The sequence below is a fragment of the Rutidosis leptorrhynchoides genome, chromosome 3 (genome assembly GCF_046630445.1).
Source record: "Rutidosis leptorrhynchoides isolate AG116_Rl617_1_P2 chromosome 3, CSIRO_AGI_Rlap_v1, whole genome shotgun sequence".
In the NCBI taxonomy this organism is placed as follows: Eukaryota; Viridiplantae; Streptophyta; class Magnoliopsida; order Asterales; family Asteraceae; genus Rutidosis; species Rutidosis leptorrhynchoides.
The window spans coordinates 422,660,992-422,684,995 of record NC_092335.1 but is presented as its reverse complement, the minus strand read 5'-3'; the positions used below and the strand labels follow the sequence as shown (position 1 = coordinate 422,684,995).

Genomic DNA, 24,004 nt, shown 5'->3' with positions numbered 1-24,004 from the left:
TTAAGTAGAAGTATTTTTATATGTGTCTTGAAGTCTTTCAAAAGTGTATGAATACATATTAAAACACTACATGTTTATACATTTTAACTGAGTCGTTAAGTCATCGTTAGTCGTTACATGTAAATGTTGTTTTGAAACCTTTAGGTTAATGATCTTGTTAAATGTTGTTAACCCATTGTTTATTATATCTAAAGAGATGTTAAATTATTACATTATAATGATGTTATGATATATTAATATATCTTAGTATGATATATATATAGTTAAATATTGTTACAACGATAATCGTTACATATATGTCTCGTTTCGAAATCATTAAGTTAGTAGCCTTGTTTTTACATATGTAGTTCATTGTTAATACACTTAATGACATGTTTACTTATCATTTAACATGATTAAACATAGTGTATCAATATCTTAATATGATTCATATGTATTTAGTAAGACGTTGTTATAACGATAATCGTTATATAAATCGTTTCGAGTTTCTTAATTCAATAAACTCAATTTTATGTATTTAACTCATTGTTAAAATACCTAATGAGATACTTACTTATCATAATATCATGTTAACTATATATATAATCATATATATGTCATCAAATAGTTTTTAAAAGTTTTAACATTCGTGAATCACCGGTCAACTTGGGTGGTCAATTGTCTATATGAAACCTATTTAAATTAATCAAGTCTTAACAAGTTTGATTGCTTAACATGTTCGGATCAAAACACTTAATCATGTAAATAACAATTTCATTTAATATATAAAAACATGGAAAAGTTCGGGTCACTACAGGTCGTTTCAGCCTGCACAATAGAGATGAAAAAAATTGTAAACATAAAGTTCGTGAGCTGAAATGAAGATACAAATTATAAGTATGCGAGCGTTGTGTAGTTCAAATAATGGAAGAATACCTTCATTGGTGTAACCTCCTTGTCATCTCCACCTGATGGTTCAACAGTTGGTGCGTTTAATTTAAGCGTACGATCAACATAATCAATTACACCAGGTGAGTCAGTAACATTGTACGCAATCATTGAAGTAAAAGTGTGACTGCTAGTCCAGTCTGTGACACGTATCATCCAAACACAAGACTTATTGACAATCTCATACAGCACAGGCGGAAACTTCTTTTCAACACCACACTTCAAAACAAATATTAATTGTTAATAAATGAGATCCATAAAATTCAACTTAGTAGATATTAAACAACCTAGTACATATGCTATAATGTTTAAAATTTAAGGTAAAAGTGGTGAGAATGTCATACCTTTAAATTCATCTGAACTAACCATTCAGAACTCCTATTCAACAGCTGCGAAAGTTCATGCTGGAATATACCACAAGGAACAACGCCAGTAGAGTCTTCAATGTGAACAACTAACCTGATTCTGTTTGTAATTAAAAAATATATTAAAATAAAGTCCTAAAAAGTTTAATATTGACGATTTTAGAAAAAAACGCATATGAAAAAAAATGAACATGTTACATTAGGTATGTAAACTTTAAAAGTTATACGCGTAAAACAAAGATACCGTGGGTTAACATCAGTGACAGGTCCACAATTGTCACATTCATACTCAACTTTCGAAGCAACAGAAGAGATTCTTGGACCGGCATATTTGTGGCACTTATTACATGAAAATGTAATCCACACTTGGTCCTCATCGATGACAGCAACCTTAGCCTTAACAACATACTTCCCAATCTGTTACATTTATAAAGAACATAAGTATATGTGTAATGGATAAAAAAGTAGAATTATAAGATAATAATGTCGAACACATTTCATAGTGGTTGATAATATATCGAAATACATACCTCAAATATGTTCTGTAGCTGTGTGCAGGTTACAACTGAGCGTTTACTCCAACGTTTCAATTGATCATCCAATGAGGGTGTTACATTAGCTGTTGCAGTCAGTGGTCGTGGAGTCGTAAACCGAGTATCCTGAGAAAAAATAATAGATTACGAAAATTATGCTTACATGCATCAGTTCTCATCAATATAATTATAGATTTTCAAAATAAGATATAACATTAGGAAAGATCTTAGTATTGTGATTATATACCGAAGGTGCTGCTCCAGCTACAGTCTGAGTGTTAGGAACGGTAGTAACTTGATTAACATCACGACACAACTTATCGTCAATTACTTGAAAGACTTCTTTGTCATCGGTCACATTCTCAATCGTCAAACCGGGGTAATTGAAACACACATTAAAATCAAAAACTTTAATGTGCCATACATAGGGATTAAGCAACATTTCATTGAACTCTGCGGGGGCTTTTGTGGATCGGAAGACTGTAAACATGAAATAAAATCATCAGGTATGCAAGAAAGTTAAGTCAGTTTAAGATAGGAAAATTGATTAGGATGTTTGATATTCCAATATATGAATATGTAAAATTACCTGAACTGCCTTCTCCCTCAACCACGAAACACTTTTCTTCAACATCTAAGATAGCTGAGAGTCGAACAAAACTAATGTGCACTCTCCAGTAGAATCTCCAACTCTAATAATTGTCCTAACTCTGAAAATTTATTACAAGTGTTACTGAATAATAATACTACAAATGAAATTGTAGAATGTTAATGTTCAAAAAATTAAATTTTGTTTTTAATAATACCTAGGGAAAACACTTTCAGCAATTCCACAGATTTCACAGTCATATAGAGCCTGATTAGAGTCAACAAACAACCTGGGTGCAACTTTCTTGTTGCATTTGGTACAGGTATATGTAAACCAGCCCTCATCGACATTAATCTTCTGAACACGACCCCTGATAACATAGCTAGTTGCCTAGTACACAACATATTTGAACATCAAACAGTTGCACGCAAGCAGATTATTTGATAACAAATTATGAAATGAATTTATCAACAGTGAATGTAACAATATAGTATTGAATATCATATTAATTTGATATCTAATTGATAGATCACCTCATTGAGTTGAAGCAAATCCTCCATAGACTTGGGTTGATGTTTAGAAAATATATCGACAGCAGTTTGTAGGACAGTTTTGATCTTCAAGTCTGGAGCTTGAGTCTGACCATTGGTTGTGATTTCAGCATTAACATCGGACCTGTACGAATACGTAATTTTTATTAACAAATAAATAAAATTTTTGTAACTTTTTTTTAATGTACTATAATGTATAATGTATAAGTATATGGTAAACAAATATTTGAACACTGTAATCATATTTAGTTGTTGTACTTACTCGGCCTTAAAAGTTCGAATAGGAGCAACATCCTCATTGATGTAAACACGACAGCCCCACAATTGGTTTGAAACCTGAGCAAACCCTGCTAAGATAGTTGATTTAATTATTTTTAGGTATTATAGGTAATATATATATATATATATATATATATATATATATATATATATATATATATATATATATATATATATATATATATATATATATATATATATATATATATATATATATATATATATATATCACAGCCTCATCTAACTTTTATATAAATTAGTGATAGTGATGTAATTTTTGATGTACCTTGCCAATCATGAACTTTACAGTTGTGAAGCAGAACATAAATTGGCACATCAAGATGGATGTATTCAGAAACGAAATCAAAAAGCTTGGTCGCATGATGAGACCACAATGCACACTTGAGACGAAAACCACTGTAAGAAAACAAATATCAATGAAAATTTATATATGAAAGTGAACATGATTGCATTAAAGTGAATATGGTTTATTAAATTAGTCGTCCACAAAATTTTTAACACATCTAAAAAAATTGAATTTATCTACACCTGTTATCAGACAGAACAAACTCAATTGATTTAGTATCCACCCCTTTTTCGCGCTTAAAATGGAGTGGATTCATTTCAACCAGCCGACCAACAACATCTGAAGAAAAAAAATAGTCATCAGATATATAATAACATGTTTTTTTAACATTAGATGATAGTGGGTTAAAAACTCATTTAATAAACTTAAGTTTGGCTACGCAGTATTATATAAACACATACTAAATACTTGAGAAGTATTAATCTTCCACTCAATGAGATCACGAAATGTTACGGTGTTGAACTCGTCAGAAATCAGTTCAAAGGGTTGACAACGAACCATATTGGTGTTTCGATACAGCATTATCTTCCATGGATGATTTACAATCATCACCTTATCATCACATGCCACAACTCCAAAATTGTATAAGTCAAATAAATCTCCTTCTTTGATAGTGTTGATAAAAAAAGGAATCAAGTTCTTTGTTACAGTAGCGCGAACTTTGTGACCCTAAAAATAAACATTTAATAATAACGTATTAGATAAGGTTATTTCAATCTGATATCAAATGTGGAATGCAATCGGTTGTGTAATGTATTCTAATAAAAATTAATTTTAATATTTATTTTAGTTTGCGGGTTTGTAACATTATTGAAGAAAAATGATAGTAACGTGAATGATATAAATAGTTGTAAAGATAAGTTGAAGATATTGGTTGTTTAACCTCTGATATGCTATTTTGTAAACTGATGAAAATTTCTATAATGTCTTATATTTTACTCGTATGTTTTTAGTTACAATTGATTCTCCAATATATATTTTACATGATGAGATGCCTATATATAAAAATAACTTTTTACGAAATATGTTCATTTGTTATCCAAATTAGCAGAGTATGATACAAAAAGTTTACCAACCAAAATAAATATGGCAGTTATTTTACGTCAGAATACATTACACAAAAATTTAAACAATAAGTGATTACTTCAGTACAACGACATAATTCAGTTTTATGAACATCAATAATGTTACTTTCATATTATCATGTAAGTACAAAGGCAAGTATTCCTAAAATCCTAAAATCATATCTTATATCCTAATAGCATTATATCCTAATTGTGTACCAGGACAGTCAAATAATGAATGCAACATGTTATATACATTATATACATCATAATTTATTAATACCCGACGACTAAACTAATTACCTATTAAAAAATTCTTACGCTAATATGTGCAGGTTCTAAACATATCAAAAACATTCTGTTATCAAATTATGTTAAAAAAAAAAATTAACTAAATTTTACCTCATAGTCTATGAAGATTATCTCATAAGACATAGCAGACACTGGATTATTGAAGTATGTCTTTTTCCAGGTAATAAACACCTTGACACGAACACGAGTTTCATTTGTGGCTTGATTGTTGAGCAGACTCAGAGGTGTGAACTCTACAGCATCACCCATTTTTTAAGTGAATTTTATGTGTATAAATGATTTTTAATAATGAGAAACGATGGTTCATATTTATAAGTAGTTTTCTACATTTTAAATTTTAAAAAAATTAAAACAATTGAAGGGAAATGAAGTCGGTTATTGATTTACAGTTTCATTAATCAGTTCTAGAACAAACATCAGTTTAGTAGTCTTATTTTTTTAGAATTTTTAAATAAAATTTCAAAAAAATTAATAAGGAAAATATAAATATAAATATATAAATATAAATATAAATATAAATATAAATATTAAAAAAAATAAAAACTTGTAAAACATCATTCAATTAAACATTACAATTATAATTAATTTATCAAACATTACAATTACAGAGAAAAATTGCGATTTATACATAACAAAATATGAGAAAAATCAGAAAAAATGCAAACAAACCCTTAAATCCTGTAATGACAATTTAATAATTAAGGATTTATTGTGAAATCAATTAAAGTAAGCTAACTAACAACTATATTTATTAAACACAAATATATCATACCCTCGTTTGAACAGAGATGAATGCGCACAGCTCCTGTAATCAATTTGTTGAAGAAAAAATGAAATAGGGTTTAGATTAAAGATGAATGGATATCGAAATCAGGTTAGGAATTCATTGTAAGTATGCAACAGCACACCGGAACTCATATATATCGTATTAAATCAAAGTCAAAAAGGGAATAAGAAATTCGGATTATAGGTTTACAACAATTATGAGTTCAATTTTGGATTTCAATCGCTAAATAACGATTGAGTTATGAAGGTTTCATCAGCAATAATCGAACAACGCAGCTAGGTTTGCTTTTCCTATTGATCTGATACGTGTACTTCTTTATTTGCTATAAGGGTAATTTAGGATAGTCACTTAATTCTAACATCAGAGAGTGAAATCTGACATCAGATAAATAATATCCATTGGATTACCCCTGAAAAACCTAATCTAATGGTTGGGATTTGTTGCTGTAGGGAGAAAATGTAAAACATGAGGTAAATAGGGGTTTGTTATAATATATAGAGTAGATACTAGTGAAATGACCCGTGAAAACACGGATTTATTTAAACGAAACAGTTTAATGATATGTTTTAGGTATTAAGTGAATGTAAATGTTAAAGTCATTTAGTTTATTGCCCTGTGGAACTACGGATTCCGACTAAAAACTTGTCGTTGATTTTACAAACATAAAGTTCGCTCAAAGTTGAATAATTATATTTATATTTATAATAATAATAATTATTAATAATAAAATTACAATTTAGGAGAGATTAATATTTTCTTTTATAAAAGATTTTGTATTATTTTTTTAATTAAATTAATATATAATTATGACATCATCATTATGAAAAGTAAAGGGTAATTTAGTTTAATGATGATGTCATCATTTTAGAGGTTTATTAGACTATATATATATATATATATATATATATATATATATATATATATATATATATATATATATTTATGGGTTAAAGCTATAAAACATTATATACTTTCACTTTTGTTCCAATTTAGGCTATATATCCAATAAAATATCAGTGTATGCTATATATTTTCAAAAAGTGTGCTAATATGAATGCATTGAACTTGTTAATCGGATAAAACAAAAATGAGTGAACAAAAGTGAAAGTGTATAGCCTATATCAGAACAAACCATTTTTGTATATAGCCTACATCGGAACACAAATGAAAGTATATATAACCTATTTGTAGCCATATAAAATAAAAAAAATATGTTAAAAAATTGATTACACCGGTTCAGCAGGTAATCGATCACCAATAATCTACATTAGAACACTTTTTGAAAGTATATGATATTCACTGGTAATTTATTGGGTATATAGCCTACATTGGAACAAAAGTGAAAGTATATGTCATATTTATAGCTTTAACCCTATATATACATGTATAGTCAAAATTCCAATGAGAAATCAAATATGGCTGAGAACTATGAGAACTTCGTATTCGCACAAAATGGAGGCACGGTCGAACAAATTAAGCCATGTTCGAACATTTTTTTCTACGAATATTTGTAGAACAATCATGTTCTACATCTTGTTTAACATCCATGTTCTACATTTTAAGCATTTTTCTAAAAAAAAATTAGTGTGATTTTAGGGTTAGGGTTCAAATGTTAGGATTTAGATTAAGTTTTTAACACAAAGAATTTAGAGTTTAGGGTTTAAAGTTAAGGTTTAGAGTTTTGGAATTAGGGACTAAACCCAAATCACTAAACCCAAATCACTAAACCTCAAACTTTCAATCGGGATAAATATGAAAAAGTTGAATTCGAACAAAAATTGCTAAATTCGAACAATTTTTTCCATGTTCGAACAAATTTCGTTCTACAGATTGTTCTACTTATCATGAATTGGAACAAAAAATGACTATTTCGAACAAAAAATGGCCAATTCGAACCAAAAATTGTAAAACGAGATTCGTAGAACAAGAATGTAGAACGAGTCCACCCTATATGTTTTTGTTCAAACACACCTAAAATCGATCGACTGTGGCTTGATTTTGTTCGTCTACGGAATTTCATGATTCTCTCTATCTTGGAGTTCACATGGGATCCTCAATATATATATATATATATATATATATATATATATATATATATATATATATATATATATATATATATATATATATATATATATATATATATATATATTGGTAGGATCAAGGGGGAAGTAACCAATCGGGGGGAAGCACGGGGAAGCAATTTTTTTTTTTTTTAATTTTTTGGTTTTTTGAAAAAACTTTGTTCACGAACATTATAGATTGGATGAAAATATGAACATTTAATAAGATACTTTGTGATAAATGTTTTTATTTTGGCGGGAAAACGCTCGAAGAAGTAATATATAACAATTATCGTGTTTTTCGAGCGTTGTGACGTCCTCCAGATAGGGTCTGGAAGAAAACGTCACTAATATCAAATAACCAACATATTATATAACGAAAGAATAAATTGTCATTACAATAATTTGAATTACATTGAATGTAAATTGTTGAATACGTAGCGAAAAAATAATTTGTCATTACAATAATTTGAATTACATTGAATGTAAATTGTTCATAAATGCATAAATGTAAATGTGACTCTTCTTGATCCTAGGTCCAAGTAAGCATCACAAAAGCAGTAGATAGTAAGCTTGATCAATCAGCACCTGAGATAAACATGCTAAAGTGTTAACCAAAAAGGTTGAGTGAAATCATAGGTTTAACAAAAGTAGTTATCGTTGTTTTTAGACCACAAGATTTTGTTTTCAAAAGTAGATCACACAGATCTTTAGTTGTCAAAGAAGATCATAAAGATCTTAAAAATGTTGATCTCGCGGGGATCACAAAGTTATGCCAGTTCGTGATATTTAGACTAAACGTTTAAAGTTTGCCCCATGACAAGTTGTTCTGTCCTTGTCGGTTTAATTTCATTATCAAGTAATACAAAGACTTAGTCAAATGTATCGGGGATGTTACTCCCGATAGGCCTACCCTCAATAATTAAGAATGCGCTCAACGAGCAATTAAAAATATCACTGTGGGGAATTGCAGGACATAGCCAGGTATAGCATCGTTTAACAGTTAGTACTTGTGTCTAAATTGTAAATAGTAAAAGTAGCATGTATCTCACCCCAGTAAGTTAAAATAAATTGCTAGCAATAAAGAGTGGGGCTATGAGTTCACCTTAGTAAGTAGGAAAGAGTTCGTTATTCCTTGGGAGAGAAAGATAAATGAGTTGGATTGATCGTGAGCCAAATGTCAACCTAATGACATTAAGAATAGTTTAGATGTTTTGCCCGAGTTTAAGTTAAGTTTAAGTATGTATGTACTTAAGGGTAGTTCATTTTGCTAAGTTTCTATTCTTAGTAAGTTTTCACTTTTAGTAGATTTCCATTTTTAGAAAGTTTCCATATTTAGAATGTTGCCATGTTTAGAAAGTTTCCATATTTAGTAAGTTTCCTCTTTTAGTAAGTTTCCATGTTTAGACAGTTTCCACGTTTAGAAAGTTTCCATTTATAGTAAGCTTCTATCTTTAGAAAGTTTCTATTTTAGGAAAGTTTTATAATCAAATATACTTTCGATTAAAGACTTTCAATTCGTAATGGCCATTTCAGGTCTAGGTGCTTGAGCTATAAGATCCTCGTCCTAGAGTTTTGTAGACACCATCTGTCAAGAAAGTTCAAAATTAAATCCAATATGTTTATCTTGGTTAACTATATTAATCGTATGCTATTAACTTAATATAAGTGTTATAATATAAGTAGTATGTTATAAGTGTTAGTAGTAGTATAAGTGTGTAAGTGTTAAGTAATAGTAGTATAGTATAAGTAGTATTAGGGTTTAGTAGTTAAGTAATATTAGTAGTTCAAGTAGTAAGTAGTAGTATTAATTAATTAGGTTTAATTAATTAGTGTAGTATTAATTAATAATTAGATAATAATTAATAGTAATATTTAATTAGGGTTTTAGTAGTATTAGGTTAAAGTAGTAAATTAGGGTTTAATAAATTAGGGTTAGGTTAAAGTTAAATTAGGATTTAAGTAACAAAGATTTAGGGTTTAGTAAAGTAGGTTTAAATTAGGGTTTACTCTCTTTTTTTTTAACCGTGAGTATAGGTACACATGTATATGTTTTAAATTTTTTTTTTTTTACACATATATGTATATGAGCCGTAGGTTTGTATATGTATATATGTTTATGTATATTTTTTTTTTTACAATAAGATTATACATGAAGATTAAGAACAAGATTTAATTGAATGAATGAATGAATTAAAAGTTTAAGATTTAGGGTTTATACCTTGTAGATCTAGATGAAGATTAACAAGATATGAAAAGATGACTTTGAAGATGAAAAACCCAAAAACTTCAAGAACACGTTTGAAGATCTTGATGAACACGATGAACACGATGAAGATCTTCAAGAACACGATGAAGATCAATTGAAGATTACCCGGAATCAAGAAGTAAATAACCAAAACTTCAAAGTGGTGTAGGGTGGTGATCGGTTTTGGTGGAAACCGGTTGGTGGTGGCGATTTTTGGTGGCCAAAGGTGGCGGCTAAAGTGGTGGTGATGGGTGGCGGGTATGGTGGTGTAATGGCCAAAAGTGGCGGCCAAAAACAGAGGAGAGGGGGAGGTGTTTAAGAGATGATTTGTGATGAATGAGATGAGAAAACCTAAACCCTTGCATCTCCTTTTATACTTGAGCTAGGAAGGATCTAGAATTAGGGTTTAGTTAGGTTTTTCTTGGAGGCTAAGTTAGAAATTAGGGTTAGGGTTTAAAGGGGGATGGTGGCCGAAAATTTCAAGGGTATAAGGCTCTTTTCCCTTGCCCTAAATGAAGGCTAGGGTTAGGGTTTAGTGAGGGAACCTTTTTTGTTTTAGACCTTGTAGTTTGGTGTGTTTAAAAGGGTTCCTTATTTGTTCTAAATTAATTATTTAAACACCCTAAGTTTTGAGTTATTACTTTTTGTACACCATGTTTGTAAGATCATTTTAATTACATCTTTTATTAGTTGCCATTTGTTGCATAAAGTTATTTAATGTGTTTTATAACTTTTAAAGTTGACAGTTAAGGATAAAAGTTTATTCATTTCACTTAAATCTTTTATTCGGGCATTAAATTTTAAAGGAAGAAAATATAGATGGAAAAATGAGGGTCGTTATAGTACCTCCCCGTTATTAGAAACTTCGTCCCGAAGTTTTAGGTAGATCTCTCGTTTGCCTCAGCAGTTGCGAAGATAGGGGGTATTTCCGTATCATTTAGTCTTCGCGTTCCCGTGTATGTTAGGGGCTTCTACACGAATCCCAACGGACTTTAACGATAGAGTTTATTTTTCACGTTCCCTCGTATAATCGGGGCCCTTACGTGAATTCCAGTGAATGTTAACAATATGGATATTGTTTTGTTTACACGTTTGATCTCATGATCCTTAATCTTAATAGGTCGTTTACAAGTGCATTAATGCTGAGATCTTCCAAGGAATAACAAGAGTGTCGTTTGACTAGTTTTCCTTTAAAAGGAAAAATGATGCTATATCAGCATGAAATGTATTATTGAGCTTGTTAAGATCTTGAGTATTTATGCCGCAATAGTAGGGCAGATAAAATAGAGTAGAGTACGTAAATATTTCAGTTACATAGTTTGATGTATAGCTGGTGTTTGTAAGAGATAGTACCAGCTTCAAGTTTCGAAAGGTAACCATGATACCTTTAGTTTTCAAGAGATGTCTAATAGACAAATGAGATGTTAGTTGAGGATTCATTGACCTCAGGATAATATGAGCGATTAAATGAAAGACATCGTTCAGTATACATGAGAAGTTGTCTTTAGATATAGTTTCAGGATGTAGCTTTAAGATTTATGGTTTCAGTTTTATGTCGAACCATAAATCTAGGCTTGATTTGAATAACATCTAGTTGCAATCCAAGAAGGAAGAAATGTGTAGAGTGTCTTCATAAATGTTTAGGGTAACTCCTTTTGAGTAAGAAAAGTGTTTTCGCACAAATGGCGAGTCGGCCTATTATTTACTTACGAGTTTAAACGCGGACGCGAATGTGAATCATTATTTATAAGATGAAGGAACCTCTGCTTCCTTGTTCAAAAGATCGTAGAATTGATGTTTACGAGAGCGTTGTGGTTTAGCCGTGAAGTACCGGAAGTAGAAACTTCTTAATGACTATCACAGTAAGGAAGAGATGATGTTTGTAGGGAGATAAGTTTCGTTCTTGCACGGAGAATGAGAATAAAGGTGATCCAAACACATTGGAGAGCAATGCGAAAGTTTTAATAATAAGCCAAAGTAATTCTTGAAAAGTTGCGACATTTGATACAACAATATAAACGAAGCGGAGCTATTAGTAAAACTTAAGTTACGTACAACACGTATTATTTTACGTGAAATAATTTGAACAATACGAAAAAGAGTTGATTAAAAGAATGTTTAATTTGATAAAACAAAGGTAAATTGATAAAAATGCGAATGTGTTTATATAATTAGTGAAAGTAATTTTAGAGGAGGTGACGAAATGATGTTCATAGTAAAACTAGGGTTACGTAAAATTTGTAAAGTAATTTCGATTTAATCAAAGTGAAAATTTGTAGAAGCGAAAGTATAATTTGATATGAACTAGTCAAAATATGAATTTGTAAATTTATGTATAAGATTTTATAGATCGCATAAGTGAAAAATCATTTTCTTTATAAATTCTGGGATAATTTGAAAATAAAGACACGTGTAAAATATATTTGGAAAATAGGATATTTGTATTTAAGAGTTTATTTGTTTGAGAAAAATTGATTGAAGATTTTAAAATTCCGGAGGATATTTGTGTAATAATTGTTTCGAGGTAGTGAAAACTAATGAATTGACTTTTATCAGGGCACGAGTCCTTGGACTCAAAATGTTAACATTAAAGTAAGAAGGATGATAATGTGATTATCATCAAATGAGTAAATCCATCGGATTTAGAGTTATGTATGAAAGAACTTCAAATAAGATTTGCAACTTTGAATCGTTCGAGTGATAGTGAGAGTTCGAGAACTCGGCATGAATAATCTAGCAGTCGCATAGACAAGTATAAATAAATGCTAAAGCAGTGACTTTCAACTGTGTAATTATCGTTTGAATTCAGCCTTAGTTGGTCTGAGAGGAGGATACGTTAAAGTATGATGGAATTATTTCAATTGTTACAGCAGTTTTTCAGATGTGATGAGTTTAGCTCAAGCCACAACTTGAGATAGTGTATTTCACCTTTGATTTTCGAGTTGACAATGATCTATTATTGTTTGAGTATGACACCATTACTTGCATGGTGCCAAGTAGACTATTATAAGTAGATGTACGAGTACAGAAGTTTCTTGACTATGATAGTCAAAACGATACACTTATGGAGGTTCCATTCTTTAAAAGATTATGCATATGAGATATTTATCATCTCGACATAGAAAATGTAATATTGGACATGGTGTTTGTAATATCGACGTTTAAGGGTTCAAATGACATGGGTTTTTGAAAGTCATATGAAAATTTACACTGAAAGTGTAATAACAGAGAGGATTTGGATATAACAAGTGATGATTAAGTATCAATGATCAATGATCAGGAGATATCCATTTAGGATAAAGGAATGTAAAATTTCAAGATTCGATTGTTTACAACCTTTATGGTACATAAAAGTTTGTTAAATGAGTATGAGATAGATATATAGTTTGATTAGAATGAGTTCTTCGTATCTACTAATATCAAGATGATCCTTTTTCTCCTTTCATGCCCCTTGCATTTAGGTTTTTTGAACAGATAGCTTGAGAGTTTCTTTGATTCACTTTCTATTCCATACGTCATGATATTGGAATATTTCTATGAATTACCGTAATATAATCACGTTGGCCACCGTCATTATATTTCACTAATTCATATTTCCATTCCAAGGTCACTCCATAAGGTCAGGATATGTGATCAATGATGATTTCTAATATAGTGTGTTAAGGATAGCAGTAATCTTAGCTGGATCGACAACATGTCGGTTTTTAAGCCAAAACTTGCACTTGAAAAAGTTTGCGTAGAGTTGTTCTTTTTCTTAAGAGTTCAAGAATGAATTTGCAAATGTTGCTCATGTTCTTTCTCACTCTTGGAGCAGATCGAAATGTCATTCATGAAAACAGTTACGAACTTGTCGAGTTATGGTTGGCTAGTTATAAGTTGCAGTCTTTATAGACTTGGTCAACTTTCATATCTTTGAAAGTTAGGAAGTTGTGAAAGTTATGAAATGGACGTAGTCAAACGAGAAAGTTATGAAACATCGTGGTAATAGTTGGTGCAGTTGGACGAACTAAGTTATAGAAGTCTGATAAGTTTGATAGGTCATAAGTTTGAAAATTTTCAAGCGAGATAAGGAGAAAGCATGACAAGATAATATAAATGAAACGTTTATATTATTAGAAACGAAGGGATAAAATAAGCCTTTTATTACACGTGTTGGAATATCCGAATTTGTCTTAAGGCATTGCCTTTACATAGATTAGGAAAATGGAAAATAAATAAATAGGAAAACAAGGAACAAAATAAGCTTCATTTCTTCTATTTCTCAGCCTCTTTCATAAACTTCTCTGCTTTCTCGTTCTTCTCTTTTTGTTTTCTCGTAGAGATATTCAAGATTGTTGTAAAGATCCGTTACACGGCTATTGACGGTGTTGTTATTGTACTCCTTTATGGCAAGCTGAAGGTTGATCCAGTTCTTCTCCACCTTCATTCGGGAATCAACTTCTTCTTTCGGATAGGCAAGAGATTGTTTTCCCCAGCGGGTATTGCGTTCTTCCTCAGCCTTCACTTTCATCACTTTCTCCATCACCTTGTCCATGTTATTCTTCACAAGTTTCTCTAGTCTTTCGGTTTGAGAGTCGAAGGACTCTTTGATAATTTCCTTCAAGATTTTGTTTTCTTTTTCTAGGTTGTTTAGACGCGTTTCTATCCGAGCAACATGGTGTCTGCTATACTCTTTATTCTTATCACAACTTCACTGAAGGTTGATGAGATCACACTTCACCATCATGTGCTCAATGTTATTACAAAATGATGGACCGGCTTCACCAGTAGTAGCGGGTTCGGGTTGCTTTCTCTTTAGAGTTGAGTTTTCAGATGATTCTTCAATAGCCTCTTCTTCAGGCTCATAACTTGAAAAGTCACTGTCATAGTTAGGGAGGTCTTGAAGAGCATCCCATTCGAGAGTACTCGTCGGTTTATATACCGGTGAGTGATGAGAGCCAGAGTCAGCAGAATCAGCAGGGCGTTTTCCTTTGCTTTCAGATCTTGAAGTCGGGTGATAATCAGGAGAAGTAGGTAGAGTATCTGGGCTATAATTTGGTGAGGGAGGACCACCAAAGCCAAAAGGTGGACGTTGGACTGGTCTTTCAGTGGAAGACCTTTCAGTATCTTTTTCGGTTGGCTTGAAAAGATTCATTTTGTTCGCTTGATGAGAATTAGACATCCTAATATTAGGAAAGAGATTTTGATCAGTTTTAAGATTGTAAATCATATGTTTTAAGATTACAAGGCAATCCTAAGTGCTTTGAAGTCTAAGGCAGAAAAGGTTATAGTTTCCTAGATTGCTAAGGCACCCTAGCTAGCAAGCAAGGCACACATAAAGATGCAATCCTGGTTCTCTATAACAGCCTGGTTATGCTGTGATACCACTCTGTGACGTCCTCCAGATAGGGTCTGGAAGAAAACGTCACTAATATCAAATAACCAACATATTATATAACGAGAACAACTCTAAATGAGACGTTTTATTAAAATCAATAGAGTTGAATACGCAGCGGAAGAATAAATTGTCATTACAATAATTTGAATTACATTGAATGTAAATTGTTCGTAAATGCATAAATGTAAATGTGACTCTTCTTGATCCTAGGTCCAAGTAAGCATCACAAATGCAGTAGATAGTAAGTTTGATCAATCAGCACCTGAGACAAACATGCTAAAGTGTCAACCAAAAAGGTTGAGTGAAATCATAGGTTTAACAAAAGTAGTTATCGTTATTTTTAGACCACAAGATTTTGTTTTCAAAAGTAGATCACACAGATCTTTAGTTGTCAAAGAAGATCACAAAGATCTTAAAAGTTGACCTCGCAGGGATCAAAAAGTTATGCCAGTTCGTGATATTTAGACTAAACGTTTAAAGTTTGCCCCATGACAAGTTGTTCTGTCCTTGTCGGTTTAATTTCATTATCAAGTAATACAAAGACTTAGTCAAATGTATCGGGGACGTTACTCCCGATAGGCCTACCTTCAATAATTAAGAATGCGTTCAACGAGCAATTAAAAATATCACTGTGGGGACTTGCAGGACATAGCCAGGTATAGCATAGTTTAACAGTTGGTACTTGTGTCTAAATTGTAAATAGTAAAAGTAGCATGTGTCTCACCCCAGTAATTTAAAATAAATTGCTAGTAATAAAGAGTGGGGCTATGAGTTCACCTTAGTAAGTAGGAAAGAGTTCGTTATTCCTTGGGAGAGAAAGATAAATGAGTTGGATGATCGTGAGCCGAATGTAAACCTAATGACATTAAGAATAGTTTAGATGTTTTGCCCGAGTTTAAGTTAAGTTTAAGTATGTATGTACTTAAGGGTAGTTCGTTTTGCTAAGTTTCTATTCTTAGTAAGTTTTCACTTTTAGTAGGTTTCCATTTTTAGAAAGTTTCCATATTTAGAAAGTTGCCATGTTTAGAAAGTTTCCATTTTTAGAAAGTTTCCTCTTTTAGTAAGTTTCCATGTTTAGACAGTTTCTACGTTTAGAAAGTTTCCATTTATAGTAAGTTTCTATCTTTAGAAAGTTTCTATTTTAGGAAAGTTTTATAATCAAATATATTTCCGATTAAAGACTTTCAATTCGTAATGGCCATTTCAGGTCTAGGGGCTTGAGCTATAGGATCCTTTAAATTGGAAAATCCAAACCCTTCCATCCTAGAGTTTCGTAGACACCATCCATCAAGAAAGTTCAAAAATAAATCCAATATGTTTATCTTGGTTGATTATATTAATCGTATGCTATTAACTTAATATAAGTGTTATAATATAAGTAGTATGTTATAAGTGTTAGTAGTAGTATAAGTGTGTAAGTGTTAAGTAATAGTAGTATAGTATAAGTAGTATTAGGGTTTAGTAGTTAAGTAGTATTAGTAGTTCAAGTAGTAAGTAGTAGTATTAATTAATTAGGTTTAATTAATTAGTGTAGTATTAATTAATGATTAGATAATAATTAATAGTAATAATTAATTAGGGTTTTAGTAGTATTAGGTTAAAGTAGTAAATTAGGGTTTAATAAATTAGGGTTAGGTTAAAGTTAAGTTAGTTTTTAAGTAACAAAGATTTAGGGTTTAGTAAAGTAGGTTTAAATTAGGGTTTACTCTCTTTTTTTTTAAAACCGTGAGTACAGGTATACATGTATATATTTTAAATTTTTTTTTTTTTACACATATATGTATATGAGCCGTAGGTTTGTATATGTATATATGTTTATGTATATATATACATTTTTTTTACAACAAGATTATACATGAAGATTAAGAAAAAGATTTAATTAAATGAATGAATGAATTAAAAGTTTAAGATTTAGGGTTTTTACCTTGTAGATCTAGATGAAGATTAACAAGATAAGAAAAGATGACTTTGAAGATGAAAAACCCGAAAACTTCAAGAACACGTTTGAAGATCTTGATGAACACGATGAAGATCTTCAAGAACATGATGAAGATCAATTGAAGATTACCCGGAATCAAGAAGAAAATAACCAAAACTTCAAAGTGGTGTAGGGTGGTGATCGGTTTTGGTGGAAACCGATGTAGCGACCCGACAAAATCATCATTGACGGCGCCGTCTACTTAGGTCCCGTTACGTGGTCATAAGTCTTTAAAATGACGTTTGACCAAAATATGTCGCATTCATTTCAAATGTAAAGATGTTTCAAGTTTACAAAAGTAGTTCAACGACTAGTTACAATACAACGTTTAACGTACAATGAAACCTATGCGACATGATTTAAAAGTAAGTCAAAAGATGCTCCATGTATGCATGTATACTCGACATCCAAGCAAGTATCAAAAATAGGGAGCGGAAGCATGTATCACAAAACGTTCAAGGACCTGAGAAAAACATAGAAATCTGTCAACGAAAAACGTTGGTGAAATCATAGGTTTAAGTAAGTAAGTGAGTAAGTACAAATGAACCACAAGATTTATAACGTTGAAATAATAGTAAACCATTCTAAAATTTATTATCACCAGCACCCAATTATCAAGGCTTAACTTTCCACGAACCCCATCACAATAGTGTTAGAACATACACTGTTTCTCGAAAATATATTTCATCCGAATAACGGTAGCGAACCGTCCGAATGAGGGTTTGTCAAACCCATATGGTCATACAACATAAGTTCTCGCTTACACCCGGCAAGTGTAACTAATGATAATCGAATTAAGGATTTTTTTCTAACTCGTATGTAAAATGTTTGTTTTCGAACTTGTGTTCACTTTGTAAAATGAAACGTTTATGTTTTCTCATCCCAAATGTAAGTTAAAAAGAGTAAAATTGGGACTATGATCTCACCTTGAGTGCACGAATATAAATGTTGTAGTGACCCGTCCTAATCCATCTGGACAAAGTCTTCAACAGTTGGTCCCATTGCGAGGTTCTGACCTCTATATGCCATGAACGACTCCATGTAATATGAGCAAATGCACAGCGGAAGATTTCTTTCATACCTGAGAATAAACATTCTTTCAAGTGTCAACCAAAAGGTTGGTGAGTTCATAGGTTTATCTTAAAACTATAAAATTCATCATTTTGATAGACCACAAAATTTAAATGATGCATGGTACAAATGGGCCCGAATCCTACACCCACCTGTAATGTACATGAGATATCTTTTAAATACAGTACACCTTTCTCGTGTACGAAATCTATTTTTCATAAATCTTAGTAACCGTACACATATCTCATGTACAAAAAATAATACACATAACCTGTGTATAAAAAATCATTCTCTCGATACATAACATTCACATCAATTGGTGGCAATTATCATGTCCACATAATTCAACGGTGGCAATTATCATGTCCACATAATTCACTGGTGGCAATTATCATGTCCACATAATTTAATGGTGGCAATTATCATGTCCACATAATTCAATAATAATCCACAGAACTTCTGTCTGTATAATAATTCATTCTAGGAATGTTTTGCTTGTGTCTATCTCCTCAAACATTTATAAAAGTATTTCATGTATTCGCAGTTCAAAATATATTTCAAAAGCATTTAATAAAGCAGTTGTAAAAACAGCGCATGTATTCTCAGTCCCAAAAATGTAAAGAGTAAAAGGGAGCAAATGAAACTCACGCATATAAATATTGTAAAACAATTAATAAAGCATTTGCATGTAATCTCAGCCCAAAAACGTAAAGAGTAAAAGGGAGCAAATGAAACTCACCTACTGTATTTTGTAGTAAAAATACATATGATGACATTGAACAAATGTAGGGTTGGTCTCAGATTCACGAACCTATATCATTTATATATATATTAACACATAATTGTAATCAAATAAATTTATATCTATGTAAATTTGTTAGTTAAATCATTTTTATATTAATACTCTACATGTTTCGTATATTCATTTTATACAAGTAAAAATATTAATTTTGTTATGTTATATGTATTAAATATATTTTTGTAAATATTTATATATCGTTTGCTTTGTTAAAAATATAATAATACTAAAATGATATTAGTAATGATAAAAATAATAATAATGGTAATAGAGTTAAAAATGATACTTTTAATATTAATGATAGAAATGATAACTTTAATAAAATGATTCTTTTAATAAGAACGTTAATTTTAATAATAATTAATACTAATAATAATAACTATAAAAATGATGATTTTACTAATACCAATAATGATACTAATATTTATATTAATAACTATAATGATAATAATACTAATACTTATGATAATAATAATAATAATAATCATAATTTTAATATTTAGTGTTAGTTTAATAATAATAATAATAATAATAATAATAATAATAATGATAAGGTAATAATAATAATAAGATAATAATATTAATAAATAAATGAATAGATAAGTGACTACCTCAAAGGAGTAACCCTAAAGAAAATGCCCAAGTCCGGATCTGAACCCGCGACGTCCCGCTAACCCGATAACATCCTAAACATTCCATCACTATTTCATTTCTGATTTAACCACTACCCTAATTCATTTAAACTCAAATGAATCTGCTCCCTTCTTCTTCATAGTTCCTATGAAATCGTCATCATCATTTTATGTTCATAATATCATCATCATCGTGACCAATATTATTATCATCGATCATGAATCATTATTATCTCCATTTCCTAACCCGTTACCATAATTATCTACGTACCATCTTCATCATAACATTATAAGATTATGTATCCATCATTCTTTTTATCGTGAAACTTCATGTATCATCATAATCATCTAACCAATATCATAATCATCATTTAACATCTTTCCCATTATGAAATTATCATTATCATAATAATTATCATAACCTAAACATCATCATACACCGGTTATCATTCAAGTATCATAATCATCTTTTCCTAATCCTCAACTAAATTCTTAGATCCATGGCATGCGGCCCAATTTAAAATAGTCCACCAGATAGTCCATAATAATTAATTCGGCCCATCAGAAACACGGCCCAACATGTTAAATATGAGAATCCATTTATCAATCTAATAACACACAAAATAAACCGAAGCCCACTAATCTATTAAGGATCGATTACGGTTTTTAAGAGGAAGCAATTATTGTTGTTTTTAATCATGTTTAAATTGACACAACAAGTTGTAGTGCAAGTTGCATAGTGGGATTATTACTTTAATATATGTCGGTCACTTCTTGCAATTGTCCCACTATTATTTGTCCACTAAAACATGCGTCCATTCTATCTTAATCCACTTTTTTTTTTTTTTTTGAAGACAGAAGGAAACGCAGCAGTGCTGCAGTTAATCATTTGGTGATTTGTAAATAAGAAAAGGAGAGAGATAGATAGAGAAGTGGTGTTTAAAGATAGCAGTAACAGTGAATCAACAAAGTGATGGGGTGTCGATAATTAAATGGGTTTGTAGTCCTTGGTTTTGACTTCATTAAAATAGAAGAATGAAATGAGTTTCATGGCGGTTTGAACAAGATAGAAAGATCAACGGTGGTGGATTAATGAAGTGGTGATGGGTGTGAAGGTGGCGATGGATTGCAGAGGTGTTTGATGATGATAAAGAGAGAACAAAAAAAATTGAAAGATATCGTTTGATAAACAATAAGTATACGGTTTATTTTCATGGTCGTTCTTGATTCTTTGTGATAGAATCTAAACTAGCATTTGTTCTCGAGCTTTATGTGCTACTTGGAGTCTTGGGTGGTTTTCAAGTTTCACAAAACAAGTTTGTTAGAGAGAGAGAGAGAGATAGAAGAAGATGAGAGAGAGGTGGTGTGGTTCTTTGATAGTTCATCGCGAAAACATAAACAGAAGTGAGTAGCGTGGAGGTTTGGGGAGTGATAAAGTGGGTTTCGAACAACAGTAGCTCGCGAGGGTTATAACTCTGATCATATAACCGAAACATAGCAATGCTCAAATGGGTTTTGTTTTTGGGTTGTAAGATTCTAACAATTTAAAACAGTAGCGTTTGATCATGATAGAGATATAAAAGTTAGTTTATGGTGAAGAGGTGATTTGTAGTTACCTTAAAAGAAATAGATAGTTGATGGCAAGTTGTGGAGATGAGGTGTTGATGGTACTTCTGTGGTGATCCGATTTAAACACAAAGAAAAAAAAATGGAAGTGGGTTTGTTGAGTAGACAATCAAAGAGAAAGGTGGAAATGATTTGGTGATTTGGTGATTGTGGTGATGACGGTTATTTGTTCTTTGGACAGAATACGAAAGAGGAAGGAAGAACAGAATCAATTGAATATGCAGATTGGTTTTCTTCTATAAATGTATACATTCATAATATAGTATAGAGAGATAGGAAATTAGAATAGATGGGATAGGTAGATTAGATGGCTAACAGAATGCAAAAGCAAGAAAAATGAACTTCAATAATTTTGTACGAATGAAGTTGATGTCTAACAAGTTTTTGTTTTGTATTGAGGGTTGGGGTCACAGAATCAAAATTAGATTGGAAGCAGATGGTTGAATTAAGTTTTATCTAGAATACTTAGCATTATAAATTAATAAATATAACTATATTAATATTAATAAAAATACCAATAATATTAATAATAGAATTAATAATAATATTAATAATAATAATAATCTTAAGATAATACAAATTTTTAATAATAATTATATTAATAACTAAAATCATATATATCTACACGTAGATTTATTTTAATAACAACTTTCTTATCTTGTATATTATTTTACATATTTAATTCTAATGATACAATCATATAATAAATCAAATAATATTTCAATTTATATATATATATATATATATATATATATATATATATATATATATATATATATTTAAATATATATGTATCTATTTACAATTAGTTGTTCGTGAATCGTCGAGAACAGTCGAGGATAATTGCATAAATGAAAATACTTCAAAATATTTAAGACTCAACATTACAGACTTTGCTTATCATGTCGGAAATATATAAAGATTAAGTTTAAATAAATTCCCGGGTCATCACAAATGTACTTCACAAGTAAATGTGTGCAAGAAAGAATGCTAGTCTTGACCTAAATAAATAAGTTGTATCAATATCGGTAAACACGGTCGGTTAAAGTTGTTCAATTAGTCCTATGGCTCATTACGACTCGATTAATATATAGCATGTGAATCACGTTGTCAAGTTTCATGTAAGGTACAAGTATAAAAGCATGTTAGGACGATTGCATAAGTATTTGGTTAAGTTTGAATAAAAGTCATCTTTGGTCAAGTCAAAGTCAATGAAAAAGTCAACACGTTCGGGTCGGGTCTCGAACTATTTTTCTGAGGTTTTTAGTCACATATAAGCACGTTAGAACAAGTTACATGGTAATCAGAGGTGCGTAGCATAGTTAAAAATTTTCGTAAAAGTGCCAAGGTGAACAGCCGCTGAACACGGCTTATGTCGCGCTGTGACATAGGATGGCCGCGCCGCGGCAATCAACTGGAGCTGGTGCCTGGCTCGTTTCAAAAGTCTAAGTCCCAAACCAAATTTCATTCAAACACAATTAACGAACCGTAAACATTCAAGACACGTATCATATATCGTTGGAAAGGTAATTTGACGAGGAACACAACAAAGCACATTTCAACAACCAAAAATCATCATTTATAATAATAAAATCCAAATTGAAAGTTCATTAAATGTTCACCATAAATGCTTTCAAGTTCATAAATGTACTTTGATGATTCGAGAATTTGATGCACACATATGATACACCGTTTCGTAGGTAATTACGCATACAATACAACTAAACACTTACAAACAACATTGCAAAGCATTCAATGCATCAAAAGTTCATTTTACTTCTATCAAACCCTAACTCAAAATCACAAATTTAACAATTATGTTTATGAAGCTATTCCTTGTCAACCCACATACCAAATTGAAGCTAGTGATGCTAGTAACACATTTAATACATGCACTTTTAACATCTAACAACATTTAAGCAACCAAATCTCAAGATCAAGCACATCCATTTCAAGTTTAAGTTAGTTACATCAAAATAACAAGAACAAGCATATAAATCATATATTCATGTTAGACTTGAGCCATAGACACTAATTAACATTTTTATAAGTTAAAAACATCAAGAACAAAGAATATAGTAATTTTAGAAAGTTACCCAAACTAGATGAAATCGGTATGGAATTGAAGAGGAAGATGTAAGGATTTCAAATATGTAATTTGTTTTGTAAAACACTTGTTAGATCGAATTTAGATGATGATTCTTTGATTGAAGGTTGAGAGAAAAGTTGAAGTATCAAAAGAGAGAAAAGAGGTGAATGAATGGAGGAGAAGACATGGTTGACTAGTTGACCTAGTCAAGACTTTGCCCACTTGAAAACTTTAGTCCCTCAAGTTTAAAAGCGGGTGCGTGAATTACCTAAACGAAATATTTTAAAAACGCGTATTAACGGAAGATGTTATAATTATATAACGGACTTTAAAATAATTAAACGGAA

At 30.9% G+C, this 24,004-nt stretch overlaps 1 protein-coding gene across 1 annotated transcript; it reads right to left on the bottom strand.

Moving 5' to 3' along the window:
- Positions 1–870: 870 nt before the first annotated feature.
- On the bottom strand, positions 871–5,236 carry LOC139901438 (uncharacterized). The gene is made up of 13 exons (XM_071884153.1): positions 5,078–5,236; positions 4,013–4,280; positions 3,794–3,890; positions 3,531–3,661; positions 3,228–3,312; positions 2,948–3,089; positions 2,669–2,804; positions 2,415–2,468; positions 2,073–2,305; positions 1,823–1,951; positions 1,537–1,709; positions 1,272–1,392; positions 871–1,146 (listed from the first exon to the last, which is right to left on the bottom strand). Exons 1-13 carry the CDS (start codon positions 5,234–5,236, stop codon positions 871–873), a joined length of 2,004 nt encoding a protein of 667 aa, XP_071740254.1.
- Between the last annotated feature and the right edge of the window lie 18,768 nt (positions 5,237–24,004).